Below are 25831 nucleotides of genomic sequence, written 5' to 3'. Positions count from 1 at the left end.
TAGTTTCACTGTGTTTTGTTTGTTCAACATCAGCTATGTGTTGGTTAGATTACTGTAAAACCACAACAAACTATCAGAAAAAGGTATATGAAGATAAGAGAGTAAAACGATTGTAAAAAGGTAAATAACACTGGTAGAACTGTTGTAGTGCCTGTATACATTTAGCCGTTATTCTTTATAGAATAGAAGCTGAATGTGTAATGTGTGTAATTCTAATGCAAACCCTAACCCAGAAATAATTAAATAGCTGCAGTCCAGAGAATTATTATCAGAAATACTGAATGCCCAAAGAATGTAATGTATTTATTTAACAGATTTTATGGTATTATGATTTGATCAGTGTACACAAAATCTTCATGTTATTAATGTCCTTCTTTAAGAACATCAGACCAAAAATAGATGGCAGCAGGTCAAATAGAAAAGGTAAAATAAAATGCTGAGTAACATCATTTTGGTGCAAATGATGTATAAAATTTGTCTTACATATTTTAATATATGTACTTGTGCCCGTGAATCTTTGTCTAAGTATTAGCTTCTCCTCTTTGACTATTTCATCCAAAAAATGTCCACTGTCAAAAGAATTTAGTGAATAATCTTTTACAGTAGATTGTCTATGCACTGGACTCCCTTATGCCTCGCTATGACCCTGATTGAATTACTAATAAAGTCAACTATTGTGATAGAAATTATTTTGTTTGCAGCCGCAATAGACAATTATCAAAAACAGCAGACAAAATAGGGAAATACTGATGATAGTATTAACTGTGCAAAGATAAACTAGGAATGACCTGTGGTAGTGCTCCTTCCTGCAACGGGTGTGTAAGAGTCTTGTGCTAAAGGATCTGCTCAGGGCCTCTAGAGTGTGGTGCATGGGGTGGGGGGTTATCCATGATGTTAATTTGACCAACATCCTTCTGTCTGCCACATCCTCAATGCACTCCAGTGTGCAGCCCAGGACAGAACTAGCTTTTTTTGACCAGCTAGTTAAAGGAAAACTTCACAGATTTTCAATGGGGTCTCGTTTTTTTCTCGGTAGTATTTAAGAATTAAGGGACACTCAGATTGTTCCATAATTTCTATGCAAAAAAGTTATAATTTTTTCCTCCACTAAGACACATTGGCAGGATGCTTGCTTTTTGATTGATTGCTGGTTTTTCCTATACCTGCCCCTTCAACAGTCCAGCTGAGAGAGGGGCGGACCCAGCCTGCTGGAGCAAAACTGCTCTGTCCGCCAATGTTTTTCCTTGCATACAAGTACAGCACTAATATTCCATGGCCCAGTGTTTTTCTGTAGATTATTTAGAAAACAGCGAGTTCTACAGCACAGTCTGATATTCATGGTTACTTGTATGAGCCAGAGTACAGCGCCGACGAGTTGAACCATATGGAGGAGGACTAGGCTGCCCGCAACGAAAAGCCGGGAACCGGCAGAGCCAAACACTGGCATCCAGCAGCCGCTACGAGCCAGCAGCTGAGAGAAAGCCTGCATCATGCAATGATTCTACCTCTGCCAGATGATGTTGCAGATTCTAACAGACAAACATGGCTGGCAAAACAAGACAAATCCCTTTCAAGAGTTTTCTGTGACCATACACAGCTCACCGATATTACCTACAAGTGGATGAAATTAATTATTTTATTAGTATGAGCATGCTTGAGCAAGAGAATGGGTAAGTGTGACAGAGGGGTGAGGATGGTTTTTGCTGCGCTGCGTGTGGTTCCTGGGCAGTAGTACTGCAGTCCCTGGGTCTCGTCTATCTCTTCCTGGCTGGGGGTTGTGGTGGGCGGTGGGATAGGTAGAAGAGCTAGTCTGGAGCCTGGCTCTGCGAACCCCGGTGCCTTGCTTCCCAACTACATCTCTCCACACTCATCCACTTATGTCTGTAAGGTGCATCCTAAGGGTTTTTTGGTCCGGGGCTACTGGAAAGTGGTTCTGTCCCTCCTAGGTGGGATGATCTGCGGGTTTTAATTGCATTAATCATACATACTCATCCAGGACTTTGGAGGCTGCCTCTGGGGGGGGGGCAGTGGACACAGCCTTCACTTTGATGGCTCTGTTTGCTGGACCCCTCAGGGAACTGGCGGTCTCCCAAAGTTACATACCACACCACATACATTCAGGGCCAGGGGGTTGGCTCTTTCACTGGGGCTTGGTGGTGAGGCCAGCTGTGGCCTCGCCCACTGGCCCTGGTGGAGAGATCGGCCAGCAGGCCAGAGACCTAACCCCCCCCCCCCCCCCCCCCTTTTTACTACTGCTGGCCCCCACGGATTGCCGGCCTTGTGTTGTGGGCCCAATGTGGTGCCAGGGGATATGGTCGGGCCAATAGGGCAGGCCCCACTCCACTCATGTGGGGGTGGTGGACTAGGTGTGAGCTCACTCGGGGCACATCTCCTGGCAGGCTCCCTACAGACCGTGGGTTCTCGGGCTCCACCCTCTCAGGCCGACGCTCCCACTGGGGGGATTGTTTGCCCCTGGTTCTCATGGGGCGGTCAGCGTTGACCTACGGTGGTCCACTCTGACCTCGGGTGTTGTCTCTGTGGCTGCTGCAGCCCTGCCTAGGGGGTTCCGTTTGGACAGCTTGGGTCGCAACACCTGCCCTCCTGGAACTGAAGGTGTGTGGGCTCCCTGGCTGTTAGGGTTCTTTCCTCTGCTCGTTAGCTGGGTGTAGCGGCTGAGCTCCTCCCATCACCCTGGCTTCCACAAGTGGCATTGTTCATGCACCAATGTCTGCCTTACCCTTTAGGTGCACAATGTTAAGCTACAGCTTTAGCAACCTTGTAGTGGGACACTCAACACCTGAGCTGATAAACGGGCTTTCTAAACTTAGCAGTAATTATTACTGGTACTTATCACTACCAATATCAATAATGTGTGAATATGGAAGTTGTGATGTTGATGTCATTGCTATTATTATATATTGAGATTTTGTACAACAATGCATATGTGTATGTACAGGTATATGATATATGTATATGTTTGTATGAGTGTGTACACATACCTTAACACTACTATTGGTATTAATATTATTTTAAAAGGTAAATGTGTCAGCCTTAGGTAAATCCCTACTTATTTATTTTGCACCGTGTTTGCTTAACTGATTTGCTTGGTTTCAGCAGCTGGTTGCTAGCATCCTGAAGCTAGTTTCTAGGTCCTCTGAACGTATGTAACCCAAAACTGATCACAACAAATATACACAGTCAGCAGTAAAATCCGCAACCTTATCCAAGAGGAACCAGCAGCGGTAGATTCATTGCAGCACTGGGATGTTCAGTTGTGCTTCTATCAGCACGGAGACACCATGCATCTGGCTCTCTGTTGTTGGTAGGACGAAGCCAGGCTTTGGCTTTGCCGGACACTGGCTCTCTGCCGCAGGCAACCTAATCGTCCTCCATACAGTGTAAGTTGTCGGCGCTGTACTCTGGCTCATACAAGTAACCACGAATATCAGTCTGTGCATGCTAAAGTACTCACCGTCTTCTAAATAATTTATAGCGGGGCATTCGGCTATTGAATATTAGTGCTGTACGCGTATTCAAAGAAAAACAATGATAGAGCAGTTTTGCTTTATCATTGTAAGAAGGTACAATGAGGGTTATTGCTGCTATTCTGGAATAACTATTTTTGAACATGGAGCTAATCAACTGGTCCACGCATTGGATCAATTTTCTCACAAAATAAAGAATCACTGGGAGAACCACTCTGCCGATGGGGACTCTTGCCTCCGGTTGTGTTCGCGACGCGTGGGATTCCTGGTAACATGGGTTACCAGGAATCTGACTTTGATAACAGGGCTACTCATGATTGGCCTTGGTGGTGCCCTGCTTTATCGAAAGATTGGAAAATCTGCGGCCGGCTTATTGGCACGTCCACCAGCCGTGGAGTTACAAATGCCCTTGGGGTCCAGGGATACTCGGCTGACGGAATTACACCGGAGAATGGCCCGGATTGATAGACTGACAAGTAACATCCAAGCTTGTTCAGAGGAATTACATCAGAAGATGACTTGGATTGAAGGACTCACTAGTAAGATCCATTCGGAGGAAGAGACAGACGGATTACATCTGCAGACAGACTGAACACTTGGTTACTATGGTGACAGCCTTGTCTGACAGGCTTAAGGAGATGTCACGGGTTCCCCATGGACCCACAAGAGGCAATGAAGCCCTGAGTTATGACCATATGCACTATTACTACTAATACAGACAAGTTTGGTGGAAACTGGTACTGTGTGCTACAGCTGGACATGTAAGAAAAGGAAGAAGTAAAGGCTAGGCCAGGCTAACTGGCTAAACTGCTACAACTAAGCATATTGAGAATTTTTGTGTCTCATAGACCGCATAACCCCAGATATGTTTGTAAGTAACAGAAAGAGACCGTCTTTCTTTGGGAGCTCCACACACCAAGCAGAAAACCCCATTTATTTTCACACACTAACTGCATCACCGCCACTGAGGGTCACTTACACACACACTCTTCCCCCTCAGGGTGCAGCTCACAAAACACAGAACACATTATAAACACGCAAACCATTCACTAATTCATTTTTACCAAACTTATAACATTAATCAACTCCTATCTTTAACTGTAACAACAAGAAGACAGGAATCCTTATTTTTCCCATAAAGTAAAAAAAAGCATTTCATGTGTTTAAGATTAACAAGTTTAACAGTTGTTTCAGTAAGAGTAAACTTCTGACATTGAATAATAACACAAATCCCATAAAAACAGACAGTTTTGTTCTACACCTGATACATATCACAATTTTACTTGGATAAAAATACAAAAAATACGCTCATTTTAGATGGATTCAGGTACAGAAATGGCCATAGAGGCCAACTGTCCATTGCATGAAAATCTCCCGCAAATGAAGTTCAAACCTGTTTTGAGTGCTCTTATTTCATTCACTGATGGTTGCCAGGTTTACTTTCTTCACCCAAATCAAATTTACTTGTTTTTGGAGGTTTTTGAAACAATGAATCAGCTTATTTACTATTACATGTTATTTGTGTACAAACGTTACTTAGACAAACGATGATACTAAATTTCCATGTATCAGATTAAATTCTATGCAACATCTTGAAGAAAATTTTGCAACATAACAATTATTGTAAAATCTACACAGGTTACCAGTATAATACTTACAGGATAAAAAAAAAACATTTTTTCAGTACATTGCGACCCGCCCAGCACACAACACTGCATTCATAAAGGCATTCATTGGCATTCATAAAGTGTTATAATAAATAAATAAAAAAAGTGTTAAAGTTATTTTTTTTTGACAGTTATTATCGTTTTGCTGTAACAATCCTGTTTAGCAGGGGTGCAACTTTGCTTTCTCAGAGCAGAATGATCCTGATTTTTCCGCCTTTCATACCCATGACAACAGCGCTGCTGCAGCTTTGAGTGACAGCTCAAACTCCTGATAATCAGTGTAGTAGCTCTATGTATATTACTGATTAGTTCTTTAAACGGTTTGATTGTTTAGTAATTGATGACACACTTCCTCCAAATCCTTTCGAAATAAAAGCAACAATCCAAATATTTAGGTTTAACAGCACTATTTTTGCTTTTGAATGGGTAATTGTGACTAGGTAATGAGACTGTTTTACATTTTAGCTATTAAGCACACACAGCTCCTTCAAATCCTTTCGAAAATAAAAGCCCCAATCATGATCTTTACCTAAAAATAGCAATATTTGTGCTTTCAACTAGTTTATTATGACTAGTTAATTAGACTAAAATCCTGTCTAGCAATTACCTGCACAGGCTTCCTTCAAATCCTTTCAAAATAAAAGCACTAATTCAGGTCTTTACCTAAAAATAACAATATTGCTGCTTTCAACTAGTTTATTGTGACTAGTTAATAAACTACTTTACTGTTTAGCAATTACCTGCAAAGGCTTCCTTAAGATCCTTTCAACATAGAAGCACCAATCCAGCAGTATTTCTGCTTTTAACTGATTTATTATGAGTAGTTAATGAGACTGTTTTACAATTTAATAAATACTTACACATGCTTCTTCCATATACTTTCAAAATAAAAGCACCAATTTAATTTATCAGCTTTTGTAGTCATTTTTATGCTTCTGAATGGGTAATGACTGCTAATTAATAACACTGTTTTATCAATTTTTCGTTTTCTTTTATCAATTGTCCACACGTCTTTTTCAAATACTTTTAAAATAAAGATTTGACTGGTTAAATATGACTATTTAATGACACTACTTTCTAGTTTAGTGATATTACCTGCACGTTTTTTCCATATCCTTTCAAAAGAAGACCACCAATCTAAATCTTTAGCTAAATATAGCAGTATTTCTGCTTTCAACTAGTGTATTGTGAGTAGTTAATGAACCCCATCCCATCTTTTGCCTCGTCGTCTTGCAGCTACACAGAGGAGAAGAGTCACCTTAATCCTTATGAATGGGTAGATTTTCTTGTAGATGATGCGGCTCTTCTGAAGTAGAAGTCAGTGAATCAGTGTCAGGAATGCTCGGGTGTTGGACCCACCTTCACAGCACAGACACGATGATCAGTTTATAAACGGTTTATTTGAACAAACGTAGTCAGGGCAATCCAGGTCATACACGGGTGATTTCAGGCAAAGGCACGAAAGGAGCAGACAAACTCGGTTCCGGGGACAGGCAAGGGTTTGGTAACTGGTGAGCTCGGCAGAGGTACAGACAAGGAGCGAGCTATATCGTGGTCAGACAGTCAGGAACGTTACCAAGATCTCTAGACATAACTACAGACAGGGTGCAGGCATAAATCGGCGGTCAGGTACAGACAGGATCCTGAAACACGGTAAGCTATACTGAAACACTGGAAAGTGGTATCGGAACTCAACAATCTGGCAACTGGCTTGGGTGAGTACTGGCGCTTATATACTGAAGACTGATTACTAAATTATTGACAGGTGTGCATGTTGAACCGGAGATAACATAGGAAACAGGTGTGATCTGGATGAAACAGGAAGTCCTTCAAAATAAAACAGGAACTGGAAACTGGAATATGACAACATGAATGAAAACAAAAGTCCTTTCAAAATAGAACCGGAAACAAACCCTAGACATGGGCATACTACGGCCCGCGGGCCATATACGGCCCGTTGGTCTTTTTAATCCAGCCCGCCAAACATCTCCCAGTTATATCAAAATATAAAATAAATAATATCGTTACCGGCAAACCTTGTTCATTTCCTTCCCCCTGTAATGCCCACATTTCCCCAATAGATGACGCGCTTGAGCATTTGCCCCCTCTTCTTCGTGGTTAAGCTTTTCCCAGAAGAAGCACTCTCCTTCTCCGTTCCCGCGGTAAAGCTTTCCTCCTTCTAAAAACAAACATGAGTTCATCAAAAAAAAGAAAAGTCGACAGTGCGTGCCGAGTGTTTAACATCGAATGGACAACAAAATATTTTTTCAAAGAAGTCCGATCAAAGGCTGTATGCTTGATATGCCAAGAAAGTGTTGCGGTTTTTTAGGAGTACAATATTAGCCGTCATTTTGCTACGAAGCATGCCAATCACGCCAGCAAGCTGTCGGCGGAAGAACAGGCAGCTACGGCGCTTCAGGATTCAACTACCAAGGCAAGCTTTTTTCTGGCATTCAAATTAGCAGACGCTAGCAAGCCTTTCTCCGAAGGTGAGTTTTTTAAAGACTGCAGGGTGGAGACTGCAGGTGTTCTGTATCCGGAAAATCAATGCAAGTTTGAAAAAATCAGTTTGTCACGTCGGACTGTGAGTCGCCGTGTAGAACTAATTGATGAACATATAGCTAGCCAGCTAAACAAAAAGGCAGAGTTCTTTCAGTTATATTAACTTGCACTGGATGAAAGTAATGATATCAAAGACACAGCGCAGCTTCTAATTTTTATCTGAGGAATAAATGACAGCTTTGAGATAACAGAGTTTTTGACCATGGAGTCCCTAAAGGGAACAACGCGGGGAGAGGATTTAAATGACAAGGTGTCTGCTGCCATGTAGAAACATAAACTACCTTGGAGTAAACTTGCCAATGTCACGACGGATGGATCGCCAAATTTAACAGGAAAAAACATTGGGCTGCTGAAACGAATCCAGGATAAATTAAAAGATTAGAACCCTGAACAGGATGTTATTTTTCTTCACTGTATCATCCATCAGGAATCACTTTGCAAGTCTGTATTGCAGCTTAACCATGTTGTGAATCCAGTCATGAAACTTGAACTTGAAGTCCTGAACTTTACACGTGCAAAGGGACTTCAGCATTGTCAGTTCATCACGTTCCTGGAGGAAATTGATGCAGATCATCAGGACATACTTTACCACTCTCGTGTCCGGTGGTTAAGTTTGGGCAAAGTGTTTCAACGCATGTGGGACCTGAAAGACGAGATCGGCGAGTTTAATGAGAAATCTGACGAATTTCCTGAGCTACGAGACCAGAACTGGCTTTGTGATTTTGCGTTTGCTGTGGACGTATTTTCACATTTGAATGAGCTGAATGTGAAACTGCAGGGCAAAGATCAGTTTTTGCACGACATGTACAAACATGTTACAGCGTTCAAATCTAAGATCGTTTTATTTTCCAGACAAGTTGCAAATGCATCCTTCACTCATTTCGCCACACTTGACACTCAGAAAGAGTGCAAAGAAAAACAGCAAATCACTGGATGACCTGCACAGGGAATTCAGTCGCCGGTTTTCTGAATTTAAAAAGATTGAAAAGTCACTTCAGCTCGTGTCTTGTCCCTTCTCACAAGACCCTGAAACAGTACCACATGAGGTGCAATTGGCACTGATCGATCTTTAGTCTGACGCCATCTTGGAAGACAAGTTCAACACTCTTAAACTTAACAAGTTGTATGCTTCACTGGACGAAGCCACCTTACCAAACCTACGGAGGACGGCACAGAAGATGCTAACCTTGTTTGGCTCGACCTATGTATGTGAGCAAACATTTAGTGTTATGAACATGAACAAAACCCGTCACAGATCCAGGATAACTGACGAACACCTCAGATCTATCCTGAGAATTGCCACAACAAAACTTACTTCAGACTTTGACGCACTGACAAAACAGGGAGATCAACAACACTGTTCCCACTGAAACTGATGTTGAGTTTTCCTGCTGTGTTTATTGAACTGAAATGTAATTAAATTAACCATTAATCATTAATAGGTCAAATCCTGTATGTAATTTATATAACACTCCATCCATCTGTTCTTGGATCGGCCCCTCTGTCAAATTTTAGAACTCATTGTGGCCCGTGACTCAAAAGGTTTGCCCACCCCTGCCCTAGATCATGACAATCAGGAGGTTAGCTCCATGGTATATCTCAGAGATCCATAGCCTAATGCACAGGACCCAACAACTAGAAAGGCAGTGGCATTCTAATAAAATGAATGGAAAATACAATGCACAGAAGAAAAGTCTAATAATATAAAAGGAAGCAGTTTGTGCTGCTAGGAAAAAATATTATTCCTCCTTAATAGAGAAAAAAAAAACAGGTTTCTTTTCATCACTGTAGCCAGGCTGACTAAGAGCCATAGCTGTGTTGAGCCTACTATCCCCTTAAATCTTAGCAGCAATGACTTTATGAACTACTTTATTAATAAAATTATCACCATTAGAAAAGACATTCAGCAGCGACTGATCTAGAGAAAGCACCCTCTAGATCCATCAATTTTAAATTTACCAAGTCCTCTGTTTTACCTAGACAGCCTTTCCCCCATAACTCATATGGAGTTAACTTCAATATTTAACTCATCCAAGTCGTCCACTTGTCTTTTAGCCCCAATCCCAACCAGATTACTCAAAGAAGCGGTACCTTTTTTTTTTTCTTTGTTCTGTCCAGCAGTTTAACAAGCAGCATATCTTACGCTGAATGCCATATTGTGATAGACAGCTTTGCTTTAACAAGAGGAGTATATATAAAATATATATAGTCTTCTTGATTTATGGTTTATTTAATGGTTTATTTAGCCAATCCAAAATATGTGTGATGTTGCTGTGTTGGTGGACAGGTTAAGTTTCTGCTTTAGGGTGTGTATGCGGGAGGGTGGGGGTCTGGTGGGGGTAAGGGGTGCAACCAGCTGCTGAAATCAAGCAAATCTGTTAAGTAAACAATCTGAGCAAAATAAATAAGAAGCAGGGATGTACCTTAGGCTAACACATTCATAACTAAACAACTGTTGTACTGTGGTTTACCTTGGAGATTAATACTAATACCAATAATAGTTTTGAGGTATGTGCACATACTCATACAAACATATACATATCATATACGTACACATGTGCATTGTTATACATATCCCATACTACCTAATAAAAGTCATTACATACAACACCACAATTTCCATATTCACACATTATTGATATTGGTAGTGATAAGTATCAGTAATACTTACAGTTGGATTTGGAAAGTGTCCAACTACAAGGTTAGTAAGGCTGTAGCTTAATATTATTGACCCAAAGGGTGAGGCAGACATTGGTGCTTGAACAATGCCACTTGTGGAAGCCAGGGTGATGTGAGGGGCTCGGCCACTACGCCCATCCAACAAGCAGCAGAAAGACTCCTAGCAGCCAGGGAGCCCACACACCTTCAGTTCCAGGAGGGCAGGTGTTGTGACCCAAGCCGCCCACACAAAGCCCCCCAGGCAGAGCTGCAGCAGCCACAGAGACAGCACCTGAGGTCAGAGTGGGCCACCGTGGGTCAACGACCTCATCCCCTGGCACCACACCGGCCTGCAGCACAAGGCCAGCAATTGGTGGGGGTCAGCAGAAGGGCAGCGGAAAGGTCACCCCAGAACCCTGCAACCCAGCTTGGACGTGAGTGTGTGGAACTAAAGTGCACTGAAGGTGGGTGACACCTCCAGGAGCACGACCGCTGGCTGACGGAGTGTCCCCCGGACAGTGCCCCCCCTCACCCTAAATGTCTATTTGCAGTTAAAACTGGGTGGTGATCTCTCCACCAGTGAAAGAGCCCACCCCCGGCCCTAATAGTATGTGTATGTGGCTAAGTATGAGGAACTTTGGGAGATTGCCAATTCTCCGAGGGGTCCAGCAGACAGAGCCATCAATGGGAAGGCTCTGTCCACTGGCCCCCCCGGAAGGAGCCCCCAGATTCCTGGACGAGTGTGTATGCCTAATGCAATTAAAACTGCAGAGCATCCCACTTGGGAGGGACGGAACCACTTCCCGGTAGCCCCGGTCCCTCCATCAGCAGGACGCCCCTTGCAGACCTAAGTGGGTGAATGTGGAGAAATATAGTTGGGAAGCAGAGCACCAGGGTCCGCAGAGCCAGGTTCCCGACTGGCTCTGCTACCCATCCCACCGCCCCCACAACCCCCAGCCAGGAAGAGACAGCCCAGACCCAGGGACTGCAGTACTACTGCCAAGGCGCCACACGCAGCACAGCCAGAGCCATCCAGAAGCGCTACCTTTAATCAGCTCGTCCATATTAAATCAAATGAACCAATCTTTACATTTCGGCTATATACCACAGGCTTTTAAGGTAGCTGTGGTCAAACCTTTATTGAAAAAATCTACTCTAGACCCTGGAGAACTAGCCAACTATAGGCCTATTTCAAATTTACCCTTTATTTCTAAGATTCTTGAAAAAGTCTTGGCTAAAAAATTATCTGACCACCTGAGTGGGAATAACCTGTACAAAGATTTTCAGTCAGGATTTAGGAAACATTATAGCACAGAAATGGCTCTGGTTAGACAGATTCCAGTTTGTTCATGTTTATGACAATTTCTCCACATGCACAAGGATTAGATATGGAGTACCACAGGGTTCTGTGCTTGGTCCAATTGTATACATGTCTCCTCTAGGTGATATTATTAGGAAGCATTCTATAAATTTATGCAGGTGATACTATATATATATGCCTTTACATATTTTGCATATACCAAAGGAAACAGATCAATTAGTCAAAATTCAAAGTCGTTTAAAAGACATCAAATCCTGGATGTCCCAAAACTTCTTTTAACCCTAATTCAGATAAAACAGAAATTCTTATCATTGGGCCTAAAAATCAGAGAGAGACACTACTTCACCCTGGATGGGATAACATTAGCTTCAGATTCTACTGTGATGAACCTTGGTGTCATCTTTGACCAGAATCTCTCTTTTACATCATACCTTTAAACAAATCTCCAGAACCGCCTACTTTCATCTTAAAAATATAGCTAAAATCAGAAGCATCCTCTCTCCGGCGATGCAGAGAAACTGATCCATGCATTTGTTACCTCTAGTCTGTTCTACTGTAACTCCTTACTTGTAGGATGTCCTAACAGCTCCTTAAAAAGCCTCCAGCAAATTCAAAATGCTGCAGCCTACGTTAGCTTCTCTGCACTGGCTGTCTGTAAAATGTAGGATAGAATTTAAAACTCTCCTACTTACCTACAAAGCACTTAATGACAAAGTTCCTTCTTATCTTAAATACCTCATAGTTTCTTATGTTCACAGCAGAACACTACGTTCTCTGAGTTCTGAGCTACTTGTGGTTCTTAGTCTTTAAATGTAGAATGGAAGCCAGAGCTTTGGGCTACCAAGCTTCTCTCCTGTGGAACCAGCAGCTTTAAGATCAGGCTTAAGTTCTTACTTTTTGATAAAGCTTATAGTTAGAGATGGTTCAGGTAACTGGCAATGAATGTTAGTCACAGGAACCATGTCTTTGTCAAGCTGCAATAAACATAGACTACCTGGGGACTTTATTTATACACTGAGCTCCTTTGTTTCCTTCTACCTCTTCTGTCTAATAACCTCCCATCATTGTTCCATGTTTAACTAACCTTGTTTCTTTCTCTCCAGTAGTTGTGCTTCTCCCCCGCTCTCCTCTCCCCCCACACTGTCTCGTTACAGAGAGAGTTTTTCCTCTCCACTGTTGCTGTCAAATTAAAGGCTTGCTGAATGTGGGATCTGTCGGGTTTAGTTGTGTAAGGTCTTAAACCTTACTACAAGTGCCCTGAGATAACCATGTTGTGATTTGGCGCTATATAAATAAAATTGAATTGAATATAAAAACAAAATTAGAGTAACGGCAAGAAAAGAGATAACAACTCTGGGGAAGGATTGTTTGCACTCTGCCACCACACACACACACACACACACACAAATGCTCATACAAGCGTGTGTGTCTGACACAGACACCTGCCAATGACAATCTTCATCAGAGGAAAATAAAAAAAAGAGAAACAGCAGAGTGAGCTACATCTGCTGTCCTTGGAGACATGCTCTGCCACAGACACTGGTTAAAACAACAACAGGAGAGGCTTCAGATGTGATTGGCCCAATAGAGCTGTATGCGAGGATCCAGGAAACGTCTGGAATGGCTGTGGTCAGGAGGGGCATTGGAAGAACAACTGTCCCTTCGTACGTCAGGTTCCACCCACTCAGGCGCTCTCGTTAGACTGATGGCTGGGGAAGGAGGACGGCTCCTTTTCACGTGATGTAGCGCACACACCCACATTTTCACACACGCAATTAAGAACCTTGTCTCTTTCTCTCCAGTAGTTGTGCTTTATCCCCGCTCTCTCTCTCGCCCCCACTCTATCCTCACCTACAGATATCATCGGACTCTGAGCTACGTGTCTGTTGTGGGCAGCAGCGGGTCAACATTCCTGCCTGTGTCTAGTCCTTGGTGCAACCATCCTGCCTGTGTCCAGTCCCTGGTGCAACCCTCCTGCCTGTGTCCAGTCCCTGGTGCAACCATCCTGCCTGTGTCCAGTCCCTGGTGCAACCATCCTGCCTGTGTCCAGTCCCTGGTGCAACCATCCTGTCTGTGCCCAGTGTCTGGTCCAACCATCCTGCCTGCGGCAGATGGCCGCCGAAATCTAGCTTGGTTCTGGTGGAGGTTTCTTCCTCGCTAGAAAGGGAGTTTTTCCTCTCCACTGTTGCTATCAAATTGTAATTAAAGGTTTGCTGTATGTGGGATCTGTTGAATTTAGTTGTGTAAAGTCTCAAACTTTACCTTAAGTGCCTTGAGATAACCTTTTTGTGATGTGACACTGTATAAATAAAATTTTATTGAATTGTATTGAACAATTCTTTTTTCAGAGTTTTTTTTCAATGACAAAACAGTCAAATGACATTGTGGGTATAAAATGGCTAATTGGCTCTATTTTGGACCTTTTTTTTTCGGGTGAACTCATTTTTGTGGCCAGAGGTTTAGACATTAGACATTTAGACATGGCTGTCAGTGGGAGTCAAACTTACACAGTGCATAAACCACTACTTCTACTTTGGAGATATGGAAACAGCTTTGTTATGCCTTGTTGTTGGAACCCGGCACTTAAATGGGTCTTGAGTACAAATTTTATGCAACCCTATTTTTTGACCCTTTCCTAATCTTTGTCATTGTGATGTTGTCTTGCAGTGGGCTCACATTATGACTCTAAGGAACTGGAGAGAGGTATGTGTGGCATAAGCAATGTATATGAGGAAAGACCTAAGTCAAAGGCTACACAGACAGTCTATTAAGATAAATAGTTTTAAAGTACCTCAGTGTTTCATTGGGTTTGTATTTTGGTTATAGGATGCTCGCACAGCTGCAGTTTGGTGTACATTTGCTAAACTAAACAAACCTATAGGAACCTTGCTTAACAAAAAATAAAAAGTTATCATATCATAAGTACAGCAAGTCAAAAAAGAAAAAGATCAAATACATAAATATATTTTATATAGTTTTAGATTACAAAATATGTACAGGTGAAAAAAATCCTTGTAATCCTATGTAATATATAAATATGTCCCATACTGTCTGTTCTGTGTGTTCAGCGTATAGACTGTATGCTGAAGCAAGAACATTTTGTTGAGGCCCTCGCTTTAGCCTGGTCTTTTCATGAAGGAACTGCTAAAGCGGTAGTTGGTGAGCATCATGCAAGCACATCCAGCATCTATAATGTGTTCTTTAAGATGCTGATCATTTTTTTTACTGTTATTTATTTCTACATTCCTATTATAAAAGCCACTAGAACTTTGTATATACAGTCAATGCCTAAATTATTCATGCCCCTGGCAAAAGTTACTTTTATTTAAAGTTTTTTTGTTTAGTTTTTTTTTTACCACAAATTACACAGGCTTCTCTCAAAAGATAATAAGAAGACATGCATGAGCCAAGATTTAGGAGACTCCAATCTGAAAGGGAAGGAGCTCATTGCTAAAAAATAATCACTGAAAAAGAAATCTGCTGAGTTATAGGAAGTGTTTCTATTGATTATTAAGAACCGATGAATAATATGGAAAATAATTTACAAGGAAAAGAAAAGATGAGGAACATTTTTTTCTACAACAGTGCCTCTTGTATATCGTCCTATTATCTTTTGGAAGAAGCCTGTGTCATTTCCGACCAAAAGAAATCTTACTGGTTGAATAAAAGTAACTTTTAAATGTGTGTGAATAATTCTAGGCTTGAATGTATATAATTTAGTATTGATTAATGGTTTCATTAAATTTCATTAGATTGAAATGAATGTACAGTAGGGATATGATTACTGTAAATGGCATCAGTGGGCAATTTGGAGAGAAATGTGTGAAATGTGTTTATTTTAGGTTTGTATGGTGATCCACATAAAAGGAAGGTTGTGGTAGTGGACAAGGTAAGAACATAAATTGCTGCATTAATATAGATAGCTATCCTTAATGGTGTAGAACATAATTCTGTTCTCTTCTACCTCACTGTGTGCACAGATGGTAGAGATACTTTTCCAGTACACAGAGCATGCTTTAAAGAAGTGTCCAGAACAAGGCAAGATCCAAGTGATGGAGCAGCATTTCTATGTAAGAACATGTCAGTTAGAGTATTAATATAATTGTTTCAAATGTGGAGAAATACTATGCACACATTTTCTTTCTCTCTGAGTAAATAGAAAAGTGGTTAGTGAAAAGTGGCCATTTATAATACCTCCTACCAATACTCTCAATAATCTTAACACTTTTTACAAAATTGAATGCAAGCAACAATTAAGGAGATTAACATTTTATTCATAATCTGTCATCATCTGTCAATACCCACTTGCTCCTGATGTTTCAAGCGAGCGCATGGCAGTGTCAGGAATCCTAGCCACTTCCTGTCTTATTTTGACTAGTTCCGGTTTCAGTTAGTGCTCCTTGCCTGTACCTCTGTAACTGTGTATCTGACCACCGCCTGTTTGACCTGCTTTTGCCTGCCGATTAAAACCTTATAACTGATTCAAGACTCCCAGACGTGCATGTGGGTCCATAGCCTCCCACCGCCTGACAGGGAGCTGCTGTGTGAATGTGAGAGTGCATGGGTGATGAGAAATAGTGTAAAGTGTTTGGATCCCAGAAGGGTGTATAAAACACTATATAAATACTGTACAATCCCATGGACGAAAACCCTAAATCTAAGAAGTCCAAGTATGATTTAGTGCTTTTCAGGAGTCTCCCCAGAGAAATTACAGGTGCATTCTAGGCGCCTCGCCGCTCAACCTAGCTGATCACAACATGCTTATGATTCTCAGTTTTATACAATCCCTGCATATACACAAACCAGTACCATCATTGTACCATCATCACCCACTTATTCCCTACTTTCTTTGGATCATCCCTTATAACACATTGGAGTTCCCCTCGCTAAGCATGTGGTTTAGTCCTGGTGATGAACTTGCCATTTGCTGTTTCTGAATTGACCTGAGTCATTAAAAAGTCATTAAAGAGTCCAACATCTAGGCCCTGTTCTCTGTGTGCACTTAAAGGATGTTGTTCCAGTGCTGGTGGATTACTGCCTACTGCTGCAAAAAGCGTAAGTGTGCAGATATTCTATGTAATTTACTGTTCTTGCCAGTCTTTTTTGACAATTAGATTATTCAGCTAATTCGAGTAAGTTGTGATTTAGTATTGTATAGTATTAGAATTGTTTGTTTACACTGAAAATGCTGTTACAGTGCTTGCTCTAAATTGTAAGGAGGATTTGTGAGGAGGAGCGAATACACACACACACACAAACACACAGCCTTGCGGTGCTATAAAAGTGGGGCCCCACCATTGATATAATGCCTTTTCTAGCCCCTTACCCTAACCCTAGCCATTACAAATAAAGGCAGACGTCTAATCTTTTAATCTGAACCAAAACTCAATTCTAACCTCAGCCCTAAAATCACATCTTGACCCTCAAAAAGGCCTTTAAAGTTGTGGGGCCCAGCCAAAGGGTCCCACAAGTGACCATAGAGCCCCACTTACAGTAGGTAGAAAAAAAAGGATTTTGGGCCCCACTTCGATGTAACCGCAAGGACACACACACACACACACACACACACACACACACACACACACACACACACACACACACACACACACACACACACACACACACACTGTACTTTTCCAATCACCATTATTAAATCAAGAGCGTATAGTGACATTTTTTATTAGTTTTGTAGTGGGTACATCCATGAGTGTAAGCCTGTGTGTATGAGTAAGATAGATGTTCCAAATCACATTATCAGCCACTCAGTCAGGGGGAGAGACAGCGGGATAAGTGAAGCCTTGTAGTCTTGGTCACTTCCATCTGTCAGGTGGAGCCAGTTCTGCTGGTGAACTCGGACTCTTGATGCACACAAGGTTCAAAACTGAAGAAGGTGGACCTTTAAGACTGTAACTGAGGAGTTGAATTTATTATAGCACAGCGGAAATATCCTGGTGGATCAGAACGTCTGACTTTAGCACATTAACCTACATAGATAAAATGCTGTCTTTGTGTACTGTATGTATGTGTGTGCAGTGACCTGCTGTTCAACCAGTTGTATGATCGGCTGGTGGAGAATGCTGTTGCCAATGCCGTCTTCCTAGAGTCCTTGGAGTCGTACATTGTTACAGACCGTCTTTGTCACCTCACTGCACCCATCATGAGGGACCTTTTGGCCCATTACCATGAAAATGGGATGATGGACAGTCTGGAAAGATGCATAGTCCACCTAGATGTTACTAACCTGGACATACAGCAGGTTTGTGTATTTGCATAGTAAGGGAAGACTTGTTAGAGTCTTCTCTAACAAGTTTTCACTTAGAGACAAAGTCATTACTATTTATCATACAGTATATTAAAGGTCTTCTATATCTGCGTTTGTGTTTTAATTAAGGTGATTCAAGTATGTTGGGATAATCATCTCTATGATGCAATGATCTACGTTTTCAACAGTGGCATGAATGATTACATCACACCTATGGAGGTATGTGCTATTGTATTAATAAATCATTCTTAGGGTTCTTTTCGTTTGTAAGATGTAAGTTATATTAGTTACATATACTGTATGAAGCTCATGTCAACTAATTAAAAGGAATAATGAGGAATAATAATAATGAAAAATAAAAACTAGATACCTTTTTTTCCTTAGAAACTCTTTCATGTGATTGGACCACCACTTAGAGAGGGGAGGAGCCTAACAAGTAAGGCCGAAATTTTAACTGTACAGTACAAAAACCTTAAAAAGCACATATCATTCAGTAACCTGGCTGCTTTTCAGATGAGGAAGTGGTGATGGGAAACAAACTGCTTGTGTACATAAGGTTAGTTTTTTCTCAGTAAAGGTTGGACTATAGTGGAGTAGAATATGTCTGGTTTAATATGACTAATAAAATTTTAGACATTTCTTGAAAGTACCGTAATTCCTGGACTATAGAGCGCACCGGCTAGATTTTAATTAAGAAAACGTTTTTTTTCCTGTATTGGCCGCACCAGTTTATAAGCCGCATGAGTCCACATTGTAACGTGACATAATTAGCATACACAGAAAGACTTACAGAAAGATTTTTTTTATCTGTAACTTTTAATTATGTAAATACTGCAAAGTCCAATAATCCTACAGCATCTGTATCACGGCTGGTTAAAAAAAATAAAAAGCACACTAGTGTACCACAAACGTAATTGATCACATATCTAACGCTACCTTCTGCACATTAAAACCACTAAAGTTGTCGTCTTCAGTGTCAGAATTAAAAAGCCTCACAATTACTTTATCACACACTTTGTCAGTCTTTCTTTAGCTGTTTCATTGACTTTTTTCTCGTACCGGAGGAGCTGCTGCTAGGACTGTCGTCCGTGCCCTGATGGACAGACCTCTTTAAGGTGGTAATTGTTTTGACTTTTGTTGAGCGCAGCAACTCCTGCGTGGTTGTTCATGTAAAAATAAGTGCAATGTCTTTTGGCTAAACAGTGAGACATTTTTGTAAGGCAGAAAGAAGAATCCACTTTGTCAGCTCTGTCCACCCGATACAGTCAGCAAGTCATTCACATACATACGGGTGCTTCCTTTAAAAAAAAAGAGCTTTACTGTAGCACCTGTATAACAATTATGGCAATTAAGGGCTCATAACAACACGCAAGCCTCAACAGATTTCAGTCGGATCTGCATGGTATAAACCTCTCGGTCGTGCTGGCTGATGAAGTGATAAAAGTCCATAAATTAGCCACTGTTGTTTAAGACACGGTTAAAAGCATGTGGAAAAAGTAGCGGCTTATGGTTCGGAAATTACAGTAATTTTTCAAGTTTCACAATGCAGTGAATCTTAGGCATCATCAATGAGTTTGTGGTTATTTCTATCTTGCCTAGTCTAAAAATATGACACTTTTCTGTGTGTGTGTGTGTGTGTGTGTGTGTGTGTGTGTGTGTGTGTGTGTGTGTGTGTGTGTGTGTGTGTGTGTGTGTGTGTGTGTGTGTGTGTGTGTGTGTGTGTGTGTGTTTGTAGCTGTTGTCTTGCAGGAAGGGCATATCCACTAGGAGACATTCCAGAAGATCTTGTTGTTCAAGTCAAAAATCAGGTATACAGTATATACACAACACTGGCTGCATTCCAGAGTGGGGGAATTTAGTTGCTGGAGCAGGCACCAGAAGCCACTCCTCTTGTGTACCCTGATAATTGAGCGCAACTGCTCTAACACATCCATACTTTCTACAATGTTATTTCAAAATCCTCTATAGCATATGTTAATACACAAAAGCTGTGGAAAACTTCCCCATTTACAAACAGCTTGTTGTGTACACATCCAAGTTGCAGAAAACATGGCTCCAAAAGCATCAGTGATGGCATTTTGAAACCAATGCTGTGTGAGGAGAATTCTTATTAATGTTGTTAACCATTAAATTATTAATTAACACTAGAAGTACAGACTTTTCTAAAAATGAGTTTTGTGCTTTTGTTACATGAATTGGGCAATTGACAGAATCGTTCGTGCTGCTGGAGAGTCAGCTTGGGGAGGTCGATTCCTGGGGGCTTTCTGTGGAGGTAGCACATTGTCTCAACAGTCTGTCAGCCAAAAATGGATAGAATGAAGCTGAGACGGTTACAAAGATTTTAGTTTTTGAATCCTGGCTCAGAACTAGACACCACAAAGGAACTGAAACAGAGCTGAAACAAAAAACAAAGAGAACGTGACTTGGTGCCCCACTTTGGATGGAAGCAGTTTCAGCACACATGGATTTTTCCCTTAGTTGAGATCTATTTATAACATAGTACAAAACGGTTTCACATTTTTTTAGAATAATAATTAAAAAATTAGATAGATTTCAGCAATCACTCACAATCCTGGCCCTGTCATGGTATCTCCCTTCTGCATTTGCCACAAAATAATATAGTGGCACTATGGTGGGTTTGTACCTGGAACCTTCTGTTTCCCAAGCTACAGTAATGCTCTAATAACTGAGCCACCAAGCCTGTGTGTGTGTGTGTGTGTGTGTGTGTGTGTGTGTGTGCGTGTGTGCGTGTGTGCGTGCGTGCGTGTGTCAGGTGTTTGAGTTCCTGATCCATCTCCATTCAGCCAACTCGTCAGAGGAAGAGGAGGTTTTTCCATTCATTCGTACTGTCCTCCACTTTGACACAAGGGAGTTTCTCAATGTCCTCGCTATGGTAAATTTTCTATATATGTTGAAAAATGACTTTTAACATGTGGAATTATACTTTGTGTAATTTAATACATAATTTGCATTTTATTCTAGACATTTGAAGATTTTAAGAATGACAAGCAGGCACTTGAGTACCAGCAGAGGATAGTGGACATCTTACTTCAAGTAAAATTATAAAAGATTTTTTTAATAAAAGAACCATAAACCAACGCATGTCAATGGAAAAACCCTTTTTATCAAAATTTTGATACTGATTGATATTGGCAGCCATGTATTTTTGGTTACATAGGTGATGGTGGACAACCCAGACTTTACTCCCTCCCAGGTGGGAGGTCTCTTTACCTTTTTGGCTCGACAGTTGGCCAAGCAGGACAACACACTTTTTGTGAACAGGAAGCTCTTTGATCAGGTAATTCAGATTTACTCAATTAATTAAAATCATTTAATTAAAGATGTAGAAAGAAAGAAGATCTTCCTTTTGTTATTGTAATCTTACTCAGAGCTGGCTGCAGGTTCAGTCAAGTAAGTAAATCTGAATCTAAACTATGTATTTGAAAATACAAGACAACACAGTAAATGCAGTAAACATTGAAATGTTTCTAAAGGAAACAAAACAGTAAGATCAGGTTATATGACTCCACTAACATGTATTTTAAGAGTTATAATTTCTTAAATTAATGCAGAGACAGGCCGACCAGGCACAGCTTTGAGTTACTTATGAATATAAATTTGACAATGTGACAGATTCTGACCAATTAATTTGTTCAAAAAAGCATGCTTTGTTTTCAGTCTGTGGCCAAGTGGTAATAAAAGCTGAACCTCATTTGTTGTTTTACATCAGAATATTCAATTCCTGGTGGCAAAAGAAGCAAAACCCCGAAGTGTTAGTAACACCACAAGAACTAAAGTTTGGATGATATGTAGTCATGAATGCAGTCAAAAGACATTTACTGATACCTAACCTTTGATCCCAGACACACCTGTAAACCTCATCTTTATACCTTGGAAAGGATTATTATTACAAACATACATGTACATTATTTTGGTGAGTCTTGCTGTGTTCTGCTGTTCAGATTTGCCAGCTCTCTCATGTGCATGTTGCTAAGACAAAACATTTTGTCTTAGTAATATTTTCTTCTTTTGCCTTAGCAAATAAATTTTTGTTCTTCAGGTTCTGGAGTTCCTGTGTTGTCCAGATGATGACTCCCGACAAACTGAGAGACAGCAGGTTGATAAAGTTTATACACAGTGTTAAACCTTAAACTACTGTACGCTCTAGTTTTACCATTAAATGTGCAATCAAGTGAACATCATCACTACATGAACCAGTCTATTGCAGGCCTGTCGGATTACATTGACATGGGTGTTACTGACAACTGATCAGGCTGAGACCCAAGTGAATAAACCACAAAGACCAGATTCATGTTCAAAATAAGTCTTGATCTAATCTAATAACTGGGAAAAGAAACACAGCAGGACAATCAAACTTAGAACCTCTAAACTCTAAACCAAAATCAGAAAAACCCTCTAAACCCAAATCAGAAAAACTCAGGACCATCAAAACACACTAGATAACAGAAAATCTCTAAAGGTATAACACACTATAAAAACAAGACACACAAAGGAAGACAGCGGACAGTAAACACAGGGCAATACAATTAAATATAAAAAATAATATTTATGTAGACTATACTTATTAGTACATACTACATACTACATGTTTTCAAGTACTCAGGGAAACGTTACTTTTTTGGTTATTGATCCAAACAAATTACTAGATCTTACTTACTGCATTTAACCCATCCCCTGGGGGGGGGGGGGGGGGGGGGGGGGGGGGGGCACTGCTCTGGTGGGCGTTTGATTGTGGGACCTCCTGCTCCCCAAACCAATGCTCTACGACTCAGCCACCAAGACACCTTAGAACAACAAAGAGCAGGTAAAAACGAGATCCAGCTGTTGGGGTAGTGTGAGGGTGAGGGAGATACCAATTATGTTTATAATTTAGATTCCCAAATTTTGGTTGTTAACTTAAATATATATAACTATATGACAAAGGTCTATAGTTAGGTAAGTGAATCACCTAACTATTATTGATTAATAATTATTAATTGAATTAATAATTAATTAAGGCACCAGCCTGTTATCAGGGACCAATAACCAATTTGGAATATCCAATACAGTCTCATTTGTATCTAAGTTAGTTGAAGGATGAACTCCGTACCATAGCCAGCTCAATTCACCAGTGCTGTAACTAATAACTCAGCAAATCACAACTTAGTCGTATGGTGTGTTCGTCTAGACGTACTGTATGTGTAGGCGAGTCTGAGCATTTTAGAGGCATATCTGAGCAGAGGCAATAGCATGTCTGAGCAGAGGCAAAAGCATGTCTGACTACAATTCTGAACCATATCATTTCCAATGTATTTCTTAGGTGAGAGAAAACACAAGAAAAGAGATATAGATGAGTGAAGAGACCTCTGGTTAGATTTTGGTGGTCAACTCATGAAAGAGTTGTTAGCTGGCAAGGCATTGCCAGGTTGGTGTCTTTATGAGGTGTACATGTCTGTGTCTGGTGTGGACTACAGGCTGTGTACATTCTCTCGTTGCATGAGATCTATGAAGCCATGGACATGCTTCTAGGTTAATCTAACCACAATTTGAGTTGGTACTGCCAGGATTGTGGTACCTGAAAGGGATGCATAACCGTGGTGGTAGTGGACACAAGGCTTTCCTTGATAGTGCTTTAACAGAAACTCAATAAGTTGCTACTGACTTTGACTGAGGAGGTAACTTGCAGATGAGATTTCATTAGCCTATCTAGCTATCTGTACCTAAATTATCTTCTCTGCTTGTCCTGGAGGGTCTCAGGAGGCTGCAAAATCATTTAGGAGAAGAAATGAACTATGTGTGGGTTACATATTGTTTAGGCTCATACAGAGATCCAGCTATTTCTACCAGGTTGCTGATAAGATTTTGGGACCTACAATGGATGCGGACTAGTTCTCTTTATACATGTCACGTTATAGGCATGGACTAGTCCACCCTCGTCTTTGGGAGCTGGGACTGCTCCCCCCTTTCGATATGTGGATGTGTTTGACCCAGGCTTTGTGCCTGGTCTAGGCCACCTATGTCTTTCGTACCTAGTAGACTCTAGGTGGGGAAAGATGCCTGGTCTAATCCACTAGTGGGGAGACAGTGTCTGGCTTCTGTTGAGAGGTCTGAAGGAGCATCCGAACTGGTAGGCCGGTCAAGTTCTTTTAAGGCTTCCTCCACGCATCTCCATACCAGACTTAAAATGTCCACCTCTGAGTCTTCCTGTGACAGGTGAACTGGACTGTAGTCCCTGTACCTACAGTTCAAGTTCTCTCTGAACCGACCTCTTCCCCCTCGTGGGTGGGAACGAGGTTGTTTTGGCCTTGAATTAAGGTGTTGAAGAGGCTCATCTTCCTGATTGACTGTGTCAACCTGCTGGCGACGTGACTGCGGTTTTTAATCTTCCTTTGCCCTCGTCTGCTTCTATTACCACGAGGCATGTCGTGGCCTTCAAGTGTTTAGTCGGACGTTTGATGGGTCTGGATGCTAAAAACTCTGGCGTCCCCTACAGGTCTCCTAATGGGGCGTACACGCATTTTCCATACCAGCTGGGCATATCTCACAACTCAAATTGGATGCTCTCATGAAGATTATGCAGGAATAAGGACTGGAACGTTCTGTCTTCTTTTAGACCTGGTGTATTCCGTCCTTGGAAGTAGGCCTTTCTGAGACGCCTGTAATATTCTTCTGGAGGTTCATTTCTTTTGTGTGGTAGACATTGAACACTTCAAAGATAGCTGCTGCCAGATCAGAATATTGGGCATATTCTTCTCTTAAAGCTCGAGTGATTCCATGAAGACATGGACACTCCTGGGTGTGGTCTACCAGATTAGCTTCAGTCTCACGAGCTGTTGCATGAGGGAGGTCCAGTAAGCAACGATCGACTTCCCGCAGGTAGTCCTCTATAGTGGAATCATGGTTATTGGGGTCAAAGCACTCAATGTCCCTGGCTAGGGATTCAAGCTGGCGTAGGCGCAAACCTAAGTTTTGGGAAGGATAAGCACTATCAGAGTCACTTGAGCTTGTGTCGTCCTACTGGTCGCTGTAACGTGGGTGAACCCGACACTGCTTCCTGCATTTGGGACGAGGTGCTTTCTCCTCCAACAGGGGGCTTAACCTACCACTGTCTCTCTGGCTCTCAGGTTGGGTTTCCCTCCCCAGAGTGGGAGCTTTCCTGTCCTCAGTGCATGAGGGTGAGTAAATCAAGTTTGCTCTGGATGCTTCCCTGTGCACTGGAGTACCAGTGTCCCTGTACTTAGCCGCTGTAGTGGTCTGAAAACCATTGCCATTGACTATCTCACTGGTAACACAAGTGGCTGGACTGAGCCGGTGCTCGTAAGGAGGTAGCTGGGGGGTCTCTAGCCTCTGGGGGAGAGCCACTGCGCATGCTTGGGGCATCTGCAGCTTTGCATGTGATCGGTTTGTTTGGCTGTCAAGAGGCGGGGGCTGCTCCACCTTCCTGGGAGCTAGCCTACTCTCACCACCTAAACCTGACTTGGTCAGCTCTGGTCTCCTTGGACTTGCTGCCATGTCTACCTGAGCACTCTGGCTCTTCCTCCTGGCTTTCTCAACATCTTGACAGGCCACTAGGAGACTAGATTGTAGGGCGTCATGGTCCTGCAGCAATCTCTCCTTGTCTTCCTGGAGCTGCTCCAGTTCTTGTTTCATTACCCAGAAACTCTGCTTGAGGTGGGAAACGGTCTCCTGCTCAGCCCTGTAGCCACTGCCCACAAGGACGAGCTTCTTTTCATACTCTGCAGCCTTCATCTGCGCCTTGCGATTGCACAGTAGAGCCAACTCACCCATTACCTCTTGGGCCAGGTGAGTTTCCGTTGAGGGCTTGGCCATGTAAGATAAATACCTCTGCAATTCAGCTTCACAGTCATCAATAGTA

General features: G+C 41.7%; 1 protein-coding gene and 1 long non-coding RNA gene across 9 annotated transcripts in view; both read left to right on the top strand.

Moving 5' to 3' along the window:
• vps8 (VPS8 subunit of CORVET complex) overlaps positions 1-25831 on the top strand; it is an 82339-nt gene that overhangs the window by 33097 nt on the left and 23411 nt on the right. For 5 of the 8 annotated variants that reach the window (XR_008692670.1, XR_008692671.1, XR_008692672.1 and 2 more), the window contains exons 16-30: positions 14361-14396; positions 14762-14852; positions 15536-15582; positions 15674-15763; positions 16702-16748; positions 17727-17949; positions 18085-18174; positions 18340-18391; positions 18469-18511; positions 19691-19763; positions 20729-20848; positions 20938-21009; positions 21134-21253; positions 22016-22072; positions 25080-25130. Coding sequence is in view for 5 of the 8 variants with exons in the window: in XM_055502779.1 (XP_055358754.1) it covers positions 14361-14396; positions 14762-14852; positions 15536-15582; positions 15674-15763; positions 16702-16748; positions 17727-17949; positions 18085-18174; positions 18340-18391; positions 18469-18511; positions 19691-19763; positions 20729-20848; positions 20938-21009; positions 21134-21253; positions 22016-22072; positions 25080-25130 (1212 nt within the window). In the remaining 3 variants the exon portion in view is untranslated. The remainder of the gene's footprint in view (positions 1-14360; positions 14397-14761; positions 14853-15535; positions 15583-15673; positions 15764-16701; positions 16749-17726; positions 17950-18084; positions 18175-18339; positions 18392-18468; positions 18512-19690; positions 19764-20728; positions 20849-20937; positions 21010-21133; positions 21254-22015; positions 22073-25079; positions 25131-25831) is intronic. The other 3 variants (XM_055502780.1, XM_029174963.3, XM_055502781.1) reach the window with 2 other exon arrangements.
• LOC121202762 (uncharacterized) lies at positions 2-14276 on the top strand. The gene is made up of 2 exons (XR_008692674.1): positions 2-2489; positions 10670-14276. It is a non-coding gene; the product is annotated as an uncharacterized LOC121202762 (long non-coding RNA).

Source organism: Betta splendens, chromosome 15, assembly GCF_900634795.4.
Source record: "Betta splendens chromosome 15, fBetSpl5.4, whole genome shotgun sequence".
Lineage (NCBI taxonomy): Eukaryota > Metazoa > Chordata > Actinopteri > Anabantiformes > Osphronemidae > Betta > Betta splendens.
The sequence above is the reverse complement of the archived record's forward strand: the minus strand, read 5'-3'. Positions and strand labels throughout refer to the sequence as shown.